At 36.5% G+C, this 18,134-nt stretch overlaps 1 protein-coding gene across 2 annotated transcripts in view; it reads right to left on the bottom strand.

Annotated features, from left to right (window-relative positions):
• Positions 1-18,134, bottom strand: part of ATL1 (atlastin GTPase 1) — a 78,488-nt gene that overhangs the window by 29,389 nt on the left and 30,965 nt on the right. For both annotated transcript variants that reach the window (XM_027971738.3, XM_042252312.2), the window contains exons 5-6: positions 9,174-9,224; positions 6,905-6,961 (exon numbers count right to left, since the gene is read on the bottom strand). In XM_027971738.3, coding sequence (XP_027827539.2) covers positions 6,905-6,961; positions 9,174-9,224 — 108 coding nt within the window. The remainder of the gene's footprint in view (positions 1-6,904; positions 6,962-9,173; positions 9,225-18,134) is intronic.

Below are 18,134 nucleotides of genomic sequence, written 5' to 3'. Positions count from 1 at the left end.
ATAGAGAGGTTCAGGAATAACTGGGTATACTCAGGGCTTTGGCTTAAAGGGACCAGGGTTCAGGAATATTGTGGCTTGTATCAATATTTACACTTACTGAAGACTAAACTGATTACAGTCAGCTCCTGTAGACTTATTTACAAAGATACCCACCATAGAAATGCCACTGGGAAATTACTGATACCTACAAAACTGGCTCAAGAGAACCTTGAGACTACACATTAGTAAACTGGGAGATGTTTCCACTTCTTTGTAGCCTATATAATTAGAGGACATGAAATGGTTACACAGTAAACTTCTAGGCTGTTGTAGCCAACAGGCACGTTTAATAATATAACATTAAGGCTTCTTTAGTTCAGTTCAGTTGCTCATTCCTGTAGGACTCCTTGCAACCATGTGGACTGCATGTCATGCCTCCCTGTCCATCACCAACTCCTGGAGTCCACCCAAACCCATGTCCATTGAGTTGGTGATGCCATCCAACCATCTCATCCACTGTCGTCCCCTTCTCCTGCCTTCAATCTTTCCCAGCATCAAGGTCTTTTCCAATGAGTCAGTTCTTCGCATGAGGTGGCCAGAGTATTGGAGTTTCAGCTTCACCATCAGTCCTTCCAATGAATACCCAGGACTGAGCTCCTTTAGGATGGACTGGTTGGATCTCCTTGCAGTCCAAGGGACTCTCAAGAGTCTTCTCCAACACCACAGTTCAAAAGCATCAATTCTTCAGTGCTCAGCTTTATAGTCCAACTCTCACATTCATACATGATCACTGGAAAAACCATAACCTTGACTAGATGGACCTTTGTTGGCAAAGTAATGTCTCTGCTTTTGAATATGCTATCTAGGTTGGTCATAGCTTTTCTTCCAAGGAGTAAGTGCCTTTTAATTTCGTGGCTGCAGTCACCATCTGCAGTGATTTTGGAACCCAGAAAAATAGTCTGTCACCATTTCCATTGCTTCCCCATTTATTTGTCATGAAGTGAAGGGACTGGATGCCATGATCTTGGTTTTCTGAATGTTGAGTTTTAAGCCAACTTTTTCACTCTCCTCTTTCATTTCATCAAGAGGCTATTTGTTCTTCTTCACTTTCTGCCATAATGGTGGTGTCACCTGTGTATCTGAGGTTATTGATATTTCTCCTGGCAATCTTGATTCTAGCTTGTGCTTCTTCCAGCTCAGCATTTCGCATGATGTACTCTACATATAACTTAAATAAGCAGGGTGACAATATACAGCCTTGATGTACTCCTTTCCCAATTTGGAACCAGCCTGTCTTTCCATGTCCAGTTCTAACTGTTGCTTCCTGACCTGCATACAGATTTCTCAAGAGACAGGTCAGGTCTTCTGGTATTCCCATCTCTTTCAGAGTTTTCCACAGCTTTTTGTGATCCACACAGTAAGGCTTTTGCATAGTCAATAAAGTAAAAGTAGATGTTTTTCTGGAACTCTCTTGCTTTTATGATGATCCAACAGATGTTGGCAATTTGATCTCTGGTTCCTCTGCCTTTTTCTAAATCCAGCTTGAACATCTGGAAGTTCACGGTTCATGTACTGTTTGTTTAAGCCTGGCTTGGAGAATTTTGAGGTGGACTTCTTAGAGTCCACCTTCCATTCTATTGGGGAATCCTTTTCAGCTTAGGCCTAACATCAAACTTCCTGTTATCATGACATTATAGAACAAGTGAAAACCCTCTCCACCATGTTAGTCCAGCAGAGTTGAGAGGACACGAGCAACAAGCACACAGAGAAAGCTGGAGAGCCACACAAATGGAAAATCAGCCTTTCCTTGGGTAACAAGTAACTAATGGCTGACCGCTGAGCACAGAACATTAGAGGAAGACAGTCTTGCCTGGTAATGAAAAACAGTCCATAAACAGTTCATTCAATGTGCACTTCAAACAATGTCTAACAATCGGAAAAATTCCTAATAGAGATTTTGACCCAAGGATGTAATCATCTCGTTGTAGAGCTATATGGGACCTGGTGTGCCCTATAACCAAGGAAGAAAAATTCATAGGCCCAAGTACAGACAAATCTCCTACCATACCTCATGAGGTATTTTTTATCAGGTCCTTACAGAAAACTGGAAATTATTTTCTAATGTCCCTGTCAAATATTTATGGGTATTACATGTTTAAATTAGTGGAAATGTATTCATTCTCAACCAAACCTCTTGAAGTTCTAAGGCAGAGGAGCTAAAGAACCAAGTTCTTTTAATTATTTTTACAGAACAGTTACATTAATGAGGTAGCTCTTGCTGGACTGTTATACTTAAGATTCAAGTGCTCACAGTGAGCAAGACAAGTGGGAAAGTAGTTCATGTCAGAGAATGCTATGTCTTAACATGAATTTACTTCTTGAGTGTACTAAATAGTCTATAGCTGGCTTTTATAGGCTCCCTTGGAAGACTTATTAAAATTTGAGGAATTTTACAAGTCAGGAGACAGCATGTCAGGAGCCTGCAACTGGCCACAGTGAAAGTATTCACACCACAGAAATCAGCAAATGCTACAATCAGACCCACCTCCCCCTTCTCTCTAGCCAGTTACAAGCACTGACCAGCACACCGCTGGCTAAACTTAACACTTCAAGGGTGCTTTTAAACTGAATCCGCTTTTAGTTCTCTTTCCAAAAACACAGTTTTAAAATGCAATTATAGATATTTTGTTTGTTTGGTATAAATTGATTTTTGGTTTAAAAACCAAATTAATCTGTTAATTCAGCTATTCATTTCATTGGCTAATTGCCCTCTCTATTGCTGCCTAAGACAGATCTTATTTATTATTTACAGCTTCACTCTGTTTCAGAATTAAGAATTCTATTTTAAATTTGTCAAATTTAATTAATAATAAATTGTTGTTTTAAAAATATCACTGCCCATCACTTTATTTTCTCAGGCAGTATTTAAAATTTCTCCACAGTTTTATTCAAACAAATACAACTGCTATTTTCTCAGAGGAAGAGGATAGGAACAGTGACCAGCTAAAAAAACTGCTGAATTAAACTTTTATTTAAAAGTTATTTTATTTCAGAATTTTTTCTGTTTTTTCTAATTTAAATGTGAATCATTTTGCTGATATCTTAAATGTTGTTCCGTGATTCGAGTATATTTACATTTTGTCTTTTAATTTCATGAGGTATAGTATTTTTGTTTTGAATTTGGTTGTTTTAGTCTTAAATTATTAAATAACTTTGGAAGCCACTTTTACTATTTAATTATTTTCTAATTTCAATTTCAGATACTTAGATTTATAAGTCAAAACCTGTTCAGAAGTCAGTGCTGACTCATTCAATCATAATTTCTTCTTTTGTAATGCCAACAGTTTACAAACAAGTGGTAATTGCCAAGTTTTTTCTATTGTTTGTTTTCAATTCATTGTTTTTTGTTAGTTTTGTTTTACCAAAGGCCTGTTTGCCTATCGATCTATCCATCGTCCATCTGTCCATCAACAGAGCACTGGTTGGTTCTTTTGGTTTCAGTTTATCTAGCCAAGCATAAGAAGCAGTGACACCTGCTGGTAAGACTGAAAACGCCTTTCCAGAATTACTACGGAGTTACCCAATATATGCCAGTGAGTTCTGAGGTAGCAAGTTCAGAGAAGAGAAAAATGAAAGCAAATAGCCCAATTATTATATAATACCTTCAACTATTAACATGACAAATTATTTTTAAAAAGACAACAGAGTCTAATATGTATTATAAACCACACAGGAGACTGTAAGCAGCGATTCATTTCATTGTACCTCAACTCCTCTCCCCACCTGCTTCAGATGGGCAATGAAAGTTGCTCCAGATCTCAGAGGAGAGACTCACCCTCTTTCACTCACAGCATACCAGCATCTTTCCATGCAAAGGTCCCTTTTTTTGTTTTACTTTATCATATTTTCCCCAGATTCCCACTCCCATCAACTAGACAGTCTGCTCTCAACCACACTCACTCTAACATGAATTATTTTGCATATGTAGAAGTTTTAAATAATCACAAATAGTATCATGTTATAGAACTTGAACTTTTCCCCTATTAATTTAGTATAAATTTTAATACTTTAGTCATGTTACTTATACTTTAGGTTCATTGCCTTTGGATATTGCAAAATATTTCAGAGTATGTCTTTCAACCTATTTTATGTATCTGTTCTTCAAGTGATGGACACCTGTGCTGCCTACAACTTCCTGCTACTACAGATCTATGAATTCTACAGTGAGTATCCTTATATATTTTCCCTGCTCCACAGAATGGCTGCTACAAGCTGCACTTATTGACCAATAGGGTCTGAGTGTTCCCATTTATTCAAATTCTAGCTATCATTTGGTATTTATCCCCATGTTCCACTTTTTGCCTATCTAATGAGTGCAAAAATGGTATCTCGTTATTTTAATTTTTAACTGATTATCAATAAGACTTAACATTCCTTAGAAAATGTGTTAGTCATTCAGGTTTCCTTTCTTTTAACTGCCTAACTTTTAAATTAAGTTCAGTTTATCATTTTTTCATGGTTTGGGATTTTTTAAGACTTTTTTTAGAATAGTAAAACTGAGAGGAAGGTACAAAGATTTGCCATAAATATACCACCTGCCCTGACACATGCATAGCCTCTCCTACTATCAACATCATTCACCAGAATAACATCTTTTTTTAAACCAAGAATAAAACTACACTGATATCATAATCACTCAAAGTCCATAGCTTCTTTGAAAGTGAAAGTTGCTCAATCGTGTCTGACTGTTTACGAACCCATAGGAATAGTCCATGGAATTCTCTAGGCCAGAATACTAGAGTGGGTAGCCTTTCCCTTCTCCAGGAGATCTTCCCAACCCAGGGATCAAACCCAGGTCTCCCGCATTGCAGGCAGATTCTTTACCAGCTGAGCCACCAGGGAAGCCCAAGAATACTGGAGTAGGTAGCCTATTCCTTCTCCAGGGGATCTTCCCAACCCAGGAATCAAACTGGGATTTCCTACATTGCAAGCGGATTCTTTACCAACTGAGCTATCAGGGAAGCCCATAGCTTATTTTAGGATTTGCTCTAAGTATTGCTCATTCTATGAGTTTGGACAAATGTCATTATATATAATGACATATATCCATCATTATATCTTAAGAGTATTTTCACTTCCCCCCAATTCCTCTCCACTCTGCCTGTTCATTTCTCTGTCCCTCATGCTACACCCCTGGTGCACCCCACACCACCCCAAAACAATCTTTTCATTGTCTCCATAGTTTTGCCTCTTCCAGAGTACCATATAGTTGGAATCATACAGTGTACAGTCTTTTCAGATTGGTTTCTTTTGTTTAGTAATACGCATTTAAGATTTCTCTATGTCTTTCTTCCCTGGTAGCTCAGATGGTAAAGAATCCATCTGCAATGCAGGAGAGCTGGGTTCAATCCCTGGTTTGGGAATATCCCCTGGAGAAGGGAATAGCAACCCACTCCAGTATTCTTGCCTGGAGAATTCCATGGACATGGGAGCCTGGCGGGCTACAGTCCATGGGATTGCAAAGAGTTGGACACAACTGAGTGAACACTTTATGTCTTTTTGTGGCCGAGAGCTTTTTTTTTCTTGCTGAATAACATTCTGTCGTTTGGATGTACCACAGTTTATATATCTATTCAACTACTGAAGGACATCATGGTTGCTGTCAAGTTTTGGCAATTATGTATAAAGCTGCTACAAACATCTGTGTGGAGATTTTGTGTGGATGTACGTTTTCAACTCCTTTGGGTAAATATGATCATTGGATTGTATAGTAAGAGTATCTTTAGTTTTTTAATGAATCACCAAACTATCTTTGAAAGTGGCTGTACCATTTTGCATTCCCACCATAAATGTACCAGAGTTCCTGTTGCTCTACAGCCTCATTTGCAGAATATGCGATGCTGTCACTGCTATGGAATTTGGCCATTCTCACAGGTGTGTATTGGTTCCTTTGCCAGCTTTCGATGGCATCCAATTCTTAACTGCAATACTTCCTTGCACATTCTATACATTAATCCCTTGTTGACTTTTGACACTGTTAGTACCTTCTACCAATCCAGCCACTTTGTTTAGAGTCTTCTGATAAACATAAATACTCTATTCTGATACAGTAATATCCATCAATTTTTCACTGCATTTTTTGCTGGGGGAGTCTTAGTGAATAAATGTTTCTTCACACTAGATCAGAAAGATATTCTCCAATTTTATTCTATTAACTTTACACTTTTAAATTCCTTATTTAGTTTTTTAACTGGGGAATCTCTTCCATATATGGTATTCAGTAGAAATTCAATTTTTTTCTTCAAAAAGTGAGTTCGTTTTTCCAAACCCTCATTTCCCACTGGTTTATGATGTGAACACTAATGAATGCAAAGTTTCCATACAGAGAGAGATATTTCTGAACGCTATTTAGTTTTATCAGGTTTTTTCCCTTGTATCTGTGCAGAATCGCACCATTTTCATTGCTATGGTTCTCTAGTATGTATTCAATCCCCCAATTTGGATTTTCTTTTTAAAAACTGAATTAAAGGAGAACTTCATTTTTCCAGATAAGTTATAGAAAAATGTGTTACATTTCTCAAAAAATTGTTATAGTTTTAATTGGAATTGCACTGAGTTTATTGGTTAATTTGGGAAAAACTAGATTCTCCACAACATTAAATCATCCCATCTGGAATCATACTATATCTCTCTGGCTTATAAAAATTTTTATTTATGATCTTTAATGAAATTTTGAAAATATTTTCTCCATAAAGGTTTTTATATTTTGGACTTTTCTACTTAACTATCAGAGTTTTTTCTTTCTTTTTTTTTTTTTTTTGCTATTGTGAATGGAGAAAGAAACATGACTCTCTCAATTAATATACCTGGTTATAGTCTTCAGGAAACTCTAATAAGAATTAATCATCATTTAATACCCACTCACCTGAAATGGCTTCAGAAATGTTTCTTCCATTGCCAGCCTGCCATATTCAGTGAAAAGCTACAAGGAAAATCACACACCCGCACACACACACACACAAACAGAGAAAACTTCAGTATCTTCTTGGCTTTCTTTCACTAATTTTTGCTTTAGCTGTAACATAATACTATATTATTAAGACTGCAATAATCATTTTAAGTAACTAAGTATTAGATTAAGAAGAGCTACAGTAATCATATATTTTAAAATTAAAGACATAAAATACATTTTAAAATGAAGTTTCCATTTTAAAGATAACACTTTTTATATCTAGAATGTAGGACAATTTTTTTGTGGGGAAGATAAGAGACAAAGAAACATGTGAAATGATCTTTCAAAGCAAAACTTGCATAGATTAGACCAGAGAGCTATAAACTAAGTAGGACAATTTACAAAAATTGTTGCTTGAGGAAATTTAATGGCACAATGGCCTCGATTATTACAAAGGCATACAGGTGTTTGAGCAAGCTCCGGGAGATAGTACAGGACCAGTAAGCCTGGCGTGCAAAGCCTGGTGTGGAAGTCCATAGGGTCGCAAAGAGTTGGACACGACTTAGAGACTGAACGACAATAACAACAGACATTTGGTTTAAAAGTGAAGAATCAAATAAATCACCTTTTATTTTTTACCACTCCCAATTGAGAGGTACTGTATCATTTTGTTTCGCCAGAAATGTAAGGCTTTAGAGAACATAGACTTGAGGTGGTCCCTGTGATTGGGCCTCTGGTGAAAATTCTGTTCAGACTGGCCAAGTGGGTTTCCCAATATGTACAAAGGAAATGCCACTCCATCACACAAGAGTAGCAAGCTTCAGAGGCATCTCAGAGTTGGGGAAGGGTGCTGACACAGAGGACTTCCCTCCTTTGGCCTTTTAGAATTGCCCCCAAAGAACTACATTGCCTCTCCTGTGAAAACTGTGGGAATCTAGAAAGCAAATGATAGTAACTAGGTATCTGATTATAGTAATTAAATGAAAGTCTGGAATATTATGTTTAAAGCTGGTCTGGGGATCAGAATCATTACTCATTTTCATCAGAATCATATACTAACATAATTTGAACTTACAATCTTTTCTGAGAAAAGATGAGGTGATGTCACTTACAGGAAAAATTTTTAAATGATCTCGAAAAGAGATTGATTACTTACTCAACATCACAGTCCAAAAATCAGTCCTTTTTTAGAAATCTTAAACAGGTACTGGACAGTGTCATGCCATTAACTGGCTAGGTTATGACACACACCTAAAGCAGCAGTTGTACTCACTCAAAGAAACATCTAACAATTATTCAGCATATCGTCTATTTTTCATAATTGATTAGTGTGATGTACCAGAAACATATTTGGGAGTAATGCTAGATGTGAACTCCAAATAATAGTTCCAGCCTCACAGATCACCCTGTGCAATTATCCTTTGTTATCTGTTACACTGCATAGGGCCCTTATTGCCAAGATAATATATTAAAAGCAAAATTTTATGTAAAATAAGCAGAGGGAAACTATCAGAGAAACAATAGGTTTTTCTATTAATATGTAGCTATTAATAACATTAATTGAAAAAGAGTAGAGAGTGTGACAGAGATGAGAACTACCTTTAGGAAATAACTAATCTTCTACTAATTTGAGATTTAAATGCTGCCTGGAGAGTGAAAGAAACACCGAGTTCAATCAGATGATGAGATTTCTGTTCCCACTCTGTCACAAACTGGCAACTCATTCTTTTTCAGAAACAATTTCTCATTCATAAAATATTAAAGATAAGTTAGGTGTCACTGAGGTATCTTTCAGATCTAAAACAGAATTCTATGAGTTACCATCAGGTGTTCACCCATAGCTATAAAGTGGTCCACAGGAAAAAAATCTGGCATATAACTGATATTATACTAACAATTATTAAATATTTGACCATAAGACTTCAACTTCACCTTTTGGGCCACTTTTAAACCAAAGGTTCTTTTTCTACTCTAACGTGCCATATATTTTCCCATATACAGGGTCGACAAGCAAGTAGCTTTACCGAAACAAAGGACTTTGAAAACTGAACTAGAAAGAACATAAGCATACAGGGTTAGAACAAGAAACCTGGAAATGTGACAACTTCCATTTGGTTATGTTTTTAAATCTTTCTGACTGTTACCTTTTCCAAGTATAAGAAGGCCTGACAAAATCTTAAAGTTCTGCTATCCATGCCCAAAACATTACCAGATATATAAAAGAGACTATAAATATTGTTACCTGAAGGTGCTGAAGATCATCCTCTTGGACATTTTGAGATAAATTATAAACCTTGATTAAGAAATAAAATCAAAATGTGAAAATAATTCGCAACAAACTAAGCACTTATTTTGCTATTCTCTATTTTTGAAATATCAATTATCATAAAATCAAACTATCTCATGTATATTCTTCTATAATTACATTTGTAAGACCTTGAGAGAGAAGTAAAGAAAGCCTGAGGAGAGACAGTTAACAACGCATTGATACAATAATCATAAAACTGTTCCAGAAATATAACAGCCACTTGTTTTGGAGGCAGAATGTTAAAATTATTTTATGAACCTAATTTATCAATTAGTATTAAAATAATCATTCTTATAAGCTTACCAAAATAATAGCAATCTGGATCTTAATAACCCATATATAAAATTTTGTCTTGAAAAATTATATTGGCTTCTTTACAATCAATTATTTAAGTCTATAGAAAATTTCATCACAAGGAAGTTCTGAATATGTTGCTTACATCCTCGACACATGCTTTATTGCTTCATGAATAGATTAAAGTAAAACTTTTTTTTTCCTGAGAAAGAGGATAAATATCAGTAACTTCAAAGAAAAGTTAATGATGTTTGTTTATATACTGATACAAACAGTATTCTTCGTGTACTTTTTTCAATAACAGATTACTTCTCAGATAATAATAGTCATTACTAAGGACTTAGATTTTTCAGTGAAAATATTTAATGTCTACAGGAAAAATATACATAATAATTATTTAAAAGGCAAAAATAATCTGTTTTCAATTGACTTGTTAGAAGTTAGATATTAAGTCAGTATTTTAAAGGCTAATTAAATTAAGAAGTATATTTTTAAAAATTAGTCAATCTTACAGCTACCTCAATGAATAGATTATTCAGACAGAGAATCAACAAGGAAACATCGGACTTAACAACACACTAGATCACACTGACTGAACAGATACATAAAGATCATTCTGTCAAAAAGCAGCAGAATATACACACTTCACAAGTGAACCATTCTCAAGGACATGTCAGGTCACAAAACAAATCTTAATAAATTCAAAGAATGAAATCATATCACGGCTTCACAGCTGAATTCTACCAAAAATTTCGAGAAGAGCTAACACCTATCCTCCTCAAACTCTTCCAGAAAATTGCAGAGGAAGGTAAACTTCCAAACTCATTCTATGAGGCCACCATCACCCTAATACCAAAACCTGACAAAGATGTCACAAAAAAAGAAAACTACAGGCCAATATCACTGATGAACATAGATGCAAAAATCCTCAACAAAATTCTAGCAATCAGAATCCAACAACACATTAAAAAGATCATACACCATGACCAAGTGGGCTTTATCCCAGGGATACAAGGATTCTTCAATATCCGCAAATCAATCAATGTAATTCACCACATTAACAAATTGAAAAATAAAAACCATATGATTATCTCAATAGATGCAGAGAAGGCCTTTGACAAAATTCAACATCCATTTATGATAAAAACTCTCCAGAAAGCAGGAATAGAAGGAACATACCTCAACATAATAAAAGCTATCTATGACAAACCCACAGCAAACATTATCCTCAATGGTGAAAAATTGAAAGCATTTCCCTAAAGTCAGGAACAAGACAAGGGTGTCCACTTTCACCGCTACTATTCAACATAGTTCTGGAAGTTTTGGCCACAGCAATCAGAGCAGAAAAAGAAATAAAAGGAATCCAAATTGGAAAAGAAGAAGTAAAACTATCACTGTTTGCAGATGACATGATCCTCTACATGGAAAACCCTAAAGACTCCACCAGAAAATTACTAGAGCTCATCAATGAATATAGTAAAGTTGCAGGATATAAAATCAACACACAGAAATCCCTTGCATTCCTATACACGAATAATGAGAAAGTAGAAAAAGAAATTAAGGAAACAATTCCATTCACCATTGCAACGAAAAGAATAAAATACTTAGGAATATATCTACCTAAAGAAACTAAAGACCTATATATAGAAAACTATAAAACACTGATGAAAGAAATCAAAGAGGACACTAATAGATGGAGAAATATACCATGTGCGTGGATCGGAAGAATCAATATAGTGAAAATGAGTATACTACCCAAAGCAATTTACAAATTCAATGCAATCCCTGTCAAGCTACCAGCCACATTTTTCACAGAACTAGAACAAATCATTTCAAGATTTGTATGGAAATACAAAAAACCTCGAATAGCCAAAGCAATCTTGAGAAAGAAGAATGGAACGGGAGGAATCAGCTTGCCTGACTTCAGGCTCTACTACAAAGCCACAGTCATCAAGACAGTATGGTACTGGCACAAAGACAGACATATAGATCAATGGAACAAAATAGAAAGCCCAGAGATAAATCCACACACATATGGACACCTTATCTTTGACAAAGGAGGCAAGAATATACAATGGAGTAAAGACAATCTCTTTAACAAGTGGTGCTGGGAAAACTGGTCAACCACTTGTAAAAGAATGAAACTAGATCACTTTCTAACACCGTACACAAAAATAAACTCAAAATGGATTAAAGATCTAAATGTAAAATCAGAAACTATAAAACTCCTAGAGGAGAATATAGGCAAAACACTATCAGAAATAAATCACAGCAGGATCCTCTATGATCCACCTCCCAGAATTCTGGAAATAAAAGCAAAAATAAACAAATGGGATCTAATTAAAATTAAAAGCTTCTGCACAACAAAGGAAACTATAAGCAAGGTGAAAAGACAGCCTTCTGAATGGGAGAAAATAATAGCAAATGAAGCAACTGACAAACAACTAATCTCAAAAATATACAAGCAACTTATACAGCTCAACTCCAGAAAAATAAACGACCCAATAAAAAAATGGGCCAAAGAACTAAATAGACATTTCTCCAAAGAAGACATACGGATGGCTAACAAACACATGAAAAGATGATCAACATCACTCATTATTAGAGAAATGCAAATCAAAACCACAATGAGGTACCACTTCACACCAGTCAGAATGGCTGCGATCCAAAAGTCTGCAAGCAATAAATGCTGGAGAGGGTGTGGAGAAAAGGGAACCCTCTTACACTGTTGGTGGGAATGCAAACTAGTACAGCCACTATGGAGAACAGTGTGGAGATTCCTTAAAAAATTGCAAATAGAACTCCCTTATGACCCAGCAATCCCACTTCTGGGCATACACACCGAGGAAACCAGAATTGAAAGAGACACATGTACCCCAATGTTCATTGCAGCACTGTTTATAATAGCCAGGACATGGAAACAACCTAGATGTCCATCAGCAGATGAATGGATAAGAAAGCTGTGGTACATATACACAATGGAGTATTACTCAGCCGTTAAAAAGAATTCATTTGAATCAGTTCTGATGAGATGGATGAAACTGGAGCCGATTATACAGAGTGAAGTAAGCCAGAAAGAAAAACACCAATACAGTATACTAACACATATATATGGAATTTAGGAAGATGGCAATGACGACCCTGTATGCAAGTCAGGAAAAAAGACACAGATGTGTATAACGGACTTTTGGACTCAGAGGGAGAGGGAGAGGGTGGGGTGATTTGGGAGAATGGGAATTCTAACATGCATACTATCATGTAAGAATTGAATCGCCAGTCCATGTCTGACGTAGGGTGCAGCATGCTTGGGGCTGGTGCATGGGGATGACCCAGAGAGAAGTTGTGGGGAGGGAGGTGGGAGGGGGGGTCATGTTTGGGAACGCATGTAAGAATTAAAGATTTTAAAATTAAAAAAATTTAAAAAAAAATTAAAAAAAAATTAAAAAAAAAAAAAAAAGAATGAAATCATATCAAAGCAGCTTCTCCAACCACAATGGTATGGGACTAGAAATCATTCACAAGAAAAAAAATGGGGAAAAAAAACAGGAAAATGTGGAGATTAAATAATGTGCTACTGAATAACCAATGGATCATGAAAAAAATAAAAGGAGAAATTTAAAAATATCTAAAGATCAATGCGAGCAGAAAAACCACATATCAAAATCCATGAGATGTAGCAAAAATGCTTCTGAGAAGGAAGTTCTTAGCAATATGGGCCTACCTCAAAAAGCAAAAAAATTTCCAAATAATCTAATTTTATACCTAAAGAGACTAGAAAAAAAGAACAAAGCCTAAAGTTTGTAGAAGGAAGGAAATAATAAAGATGAGAGCAGAAATAAAGAAAATAGAGATTAAAAAACAATAAAAATATCAATGTAACTAAAAGCTAGTTGAAAAGATAAATAAAATCAACAAGTCATTAGCTAGACTCACCAAGAGAAAAAGAAAGAGGGCTCAAATAAATAAAATCAGAAATGAAAGAGGAGAAATTACAACCGATATCACAGAAATACAAAAGATTATGAGACTACTATGAACAGTTATATGTCAACAAATTGGATGACCTAGAAGAAATGGATAAATTTCTAGAAACATGCAATCTCCCAAGACTGAATCATTAAAAAAGAAAAATCTGAATAAACTGATTACTAAAGAGACTGAAACAGGAATCAAAAAGCTCCAAACAAATATAAACCCAGGACCAGATGGCTTCAATGGCAAATTCTATAAAACATTCAAAGATTTGATATCTATCTTTCTAAAAACATTCCAAAAAATTTTTCAAATCCATTTTATGAAGCCAGCATTATCCTGGTATCAAAACCAGAGGACACCACAAAAAAAGAAAACTACGCCAATTCCCTGATGAATACAGATGCAAAAATCCTCAGCAAAATATCAGCAAACTGAATCCAACCATACATTAAAAGAGTAAACAAACCACAATGAGATACTACCTCCTACCTGTTAGAAAGGCAATGCCAAAGAATGTTCAAACTACCGCACAATTGCATTTATCTCACATGCTAGTAAAGTAATGCTCAAAATTCTTCAAGCTAAGCTTCAGCAATACGTGAACCGTGAACTCCCTGATGTCCAAGCTGGTTTTAGAAAAGGCAGAGGAACCAGAGATCAAATTGCCAACATCCACTGGATCATGGAAAAAGCAAGAGAGTTCCAGAAAAACATCTATTTCTGCTTTATTGACTATGCCAAAGCCTTTGACTGTGTGGATCACAATAAACTGTGGAAAATTCTGAAAGAGATGGGAATACCAGAGCACCTAACCTACCTCTTGAGAAATCTGTATGCAGGTCAGGAAGCAACAGTTAGAACTGGACATGGAACAACAGACTGGTTCCAAATAGGAAAAGGAGTACGTCAAGGCTGTATATTGTTACCCTGCTTATTTAACTTATATGCAGAGTACATCATAAGAAACGCTGGACTGGAAGAAGCACAAGCTGGAATCAAGATTGCTGGGAGAAATATCAATAACGTCAGATATGCAGATGATACCACCCTTATGGCAGAAAGTGAAGAGGAACTAAAAAGCCTCTTGATGAAAGCGAAAGAGGAGAGCGAAAAAATTGGCTTAAAGCTCAACATTCAGAAAACAAAGATCATGGCATCTAGTCCCATCACTTCATGGGAAATAAATGGGGAAACAGTGGAAACAGTGTCAGACTTTATTTTTTGGGGCTCCAAAATCACTGCAGATGGTGCCTGCAGCCATGAAATAACAAGACACTTACTCCTTGGAAGAAAAGTTATGACCAACCTAGATAGCATATTCAAAAGCAGAGACATTACTTTGCCGATTAAGGTCCGTCTAGTCAAGGCTATGGTTTTTCCTGTGGTCATGTATGGATGTGAGCTGGACTGTGAAGAAGGCTGAGCACTAAAGAACTGATGCTTTTGAACTGTGGTGTTGGAGAAGACTCTTTTGAGAGTCCCTTGGACTGCAAGGAGATACAACCAGTCCCTTCTGAAGGAGATCAACCCTGGGATTTCTTTGGAAGGAATGATGCTAAAGCTGAAACTCCAGTACTTTGGCCACCTCATGTGAAGAGTTGACTCATTGGAAAAGACTTTGATGCTGGGAGGGATTGGGGGCAGGAGGAGAAGGGGACGACAGAGGATGAGATGGCTGGATGGCATCACTGACTCGATGGACGTGAGTCTGAGTGAACTCTGGGAGATGGTGATGAACAGGGAGGCCTGGCGTGCTACGATTCATGGCGTCGCAAAGAGTCAGACACAACTGAGCGACTGAACTGAACTGAACTGAACTGAACCTGTTAGAGTGGCTATTATTGAAAAGATAAGGAACAATTACATATTGGAGAGGATGTGGGGAAAAGGGAACCTGCATATACTATTAGTAGGACTGTAAATTTGTGCAGCCACTAGGGAAAACAGTATGGAGATTCTTAAAAAAGTTAAGAACAGAACTACCATATGACCCAGCAATTCCACATTTGGGTATTTATCTGAAGAACATGGAAATACTATTCAAAAAGATATATGTACCCTTATGTTCAATATATCACTATTTACAGTAGCCAAGATACAGAAAGTCCTTGTGTGTCCAACAGTGGATGAATGGATAAAGCAGATGTAACACACACACACACTGGATTACTACTCAGCCATAAAAAGAAGGAAATCCAATCTTTGTGACAACATGGATGGCCTTTGATGATATTATGCTAAGTGAAACGGGTCAGATGGGTGAAAACAAATACCATGCTATTTTACTCACGTGGAATAAGTGAATGAATAAAATAAAAATGAACTCACAGAGATCAGATTACTGGTTACCTATGGACAAGAGAGGTGAAGGCTGGGCAAAATGGATAAAACGGGGTAACTATGTGGCGACAGCAGTAAGTTGAATTGGTGTATCACTATGCAGTTACAGGAGAAGGCAATGGCACCCCACTCCAGTACTCTTGCCTGGAAAATCCCATGGACGGAGGAGCCTGGCAGGCTGCAGTCCACAGGGTGGCACAGAGTCGGACATGACTGAAGCGACTTAGCAGTAGCAGCATGTGGTGATAGATGGAAACTAGACTTATGGTGCGATCACTGTATATAGAAGGTGAACTATAATATTATACACCTGAAACATACTTTTTTTTAAAAAACTAGTCAATCATAGGTTATAATCATGACTCTCATTTTAAAGTTCTTTATAAAATAATTCAGTCTTCCTTCTATCCATCTTTTCATTGTCCTAGCTACACATTACGCCCTGGTTGCCTGTTCACTAGGTCCATTCTCCCTGCAGGCTTATGATCTCAGCTTTGATTTACTCATCCTAACCACTCTGCCTTTCCTACCCTTTAAAATTATTTTACCTTTCTTTAATGGTCTGTTTCTTGGTCACTTTCTCTTCTTGCTCTTTCTGGTGAAGAGAAAACATCTAAAAATTGTCTTAAAATGTTTATGCTCTGTGTTCTATGATCATAGTAAAAACCTTCAGGGCTTTCAGGACAATTCATAAAGTGTACAATAACTTCAAAAACAATACTTAAAAAAGAGAGAGCGACAAAAGGAGAGAAAGACATTTACTTTCCTAAATGTACCTTGCGTGTTAGTTGCTTGGTCACGTCTGACTCTTTGCGACCCCATGGACTGTAGCCTGCCAGGCTTCTCTGTCCATGGAATTCTCCAGGCAAGAATACTGGAGTGGGTTGCCATCTCCTTCTCTAGAAAACGTACCTTAAGGTACTATAAAAAGATGTATATATATATATAAATTTTTTACTAGGTATGTAAAACAAAATTTACATGTATAAATTTTGTTTCATTAAATATAACTTAGAATAGGTGTTCACAATGTAACTACATACATTAAAATTATTGAGTTTGAAGTGACGAAAGCCGCTCAGTCATATCCAACTCTTTGTGACCCCATGGACTGTAGCCCACCAGGCTCCTGCATCCATGGAATTTTCTAGGCAAGAGTACTGGAGTGGGTCGCCATTTCCCTCTCCAGGGGATCTTCCCAACCCAAGGATCAAACCCGGGTCTCCTGCACTGTGGGCAGACACTTTACCATTTGAGCCACCAGGAAATTGTAGACTTTAAATAGAAAAAATTATTAATAAGATAATATTTTCTGATTAAAGTAGGCAATTTGAAAACTGATCAGAAATTAGATAACAATCTCTTTAACAAGTGGTGCTGGGAAAACTGGTCAACCACTTGTAAAAGAATGAAACTAGAACACTTTCTAACACCATACACAAAAATAAACTCAAAATAGATTAAAGATCTAAACGTAAGACCAGAAACTATAAAACTCCTAGAGGAGAACATAGGCAAAACACTCTCTGACATACATCACAGCAGGATCCTCTATGACCCACCTCCCAGAATATTGGAAATAAAAGCAAAAATAAACAAATGGGACCTAATTAAACTTAAAAGCTTCTGCACAACAAAGGAAACTATAAGCAAGGTGAAAAGACAGTGTTCAGATTGGGAGAAAATAATAGCAAATGAAGCAACTGACAAACAACTAATCTCAAAAATATACAAGCAACTCCTGCAGCTCTATTCCAGAAAATAAACGACCCAATCAAAAAATGGGTCAAAGAACTAAATAGACATTTCTCCAAAGAAGACATACAGATGGCTAACAAACACATGAAAAGATGCTCAACATCACTCATTATCAGAGAAATGCAAATCAAAACCACAATGAGGTACCATTCATGCCAGTCAGAATGGCTGCGATCCAAAAGTCTACAAGCAATAAATACTGGACAGGGTGTGGAGAAATGGGAACCCTCTTACACTGTTGGTGGGAATGCAAACTAGTACAGCCACTATGGAGAACAGTGTGGAGATTCCTTGAAAAACTGCAACTAGAATTGCCTTATGACCCAGCAATCCCACTGCTGGGCATATACACCAAGGAAACCAGAATTGAAAGAGACACGTGAACTCCAATGTTCATTGCAGCACTGTTTATAATAGCCAGGACATGGAAGCAACCTAGATGTCCATCAGCAGATGAATGGATAAGAAATCTGTGGTACATATACACAATGGAGTATTATGTAGCCATTAAAAAGAATACATTTGAAT

The sequence above is a fragment of the Ovis aries genome, chromosome 7, assembly GCF_016772045.2.
Source record: "Ovis aries strain OAR_USU_Benz2616 breed Rambouillet chromosome 7, ARS-UI_Ramb_v3.0, whole genome shotgun sequence".
Taxonomy (NCBI): domain Eukaryota; kingdom Metazoa; phylum Chordata; class Mammalia; order Artiodactyla; family Bovidae; genus Ovis; species Ovis aries.
Note: the sequence above shows the minus strand (reverse complement) of the source record. Positions and strands in the feature narration are given on the sequence as shown.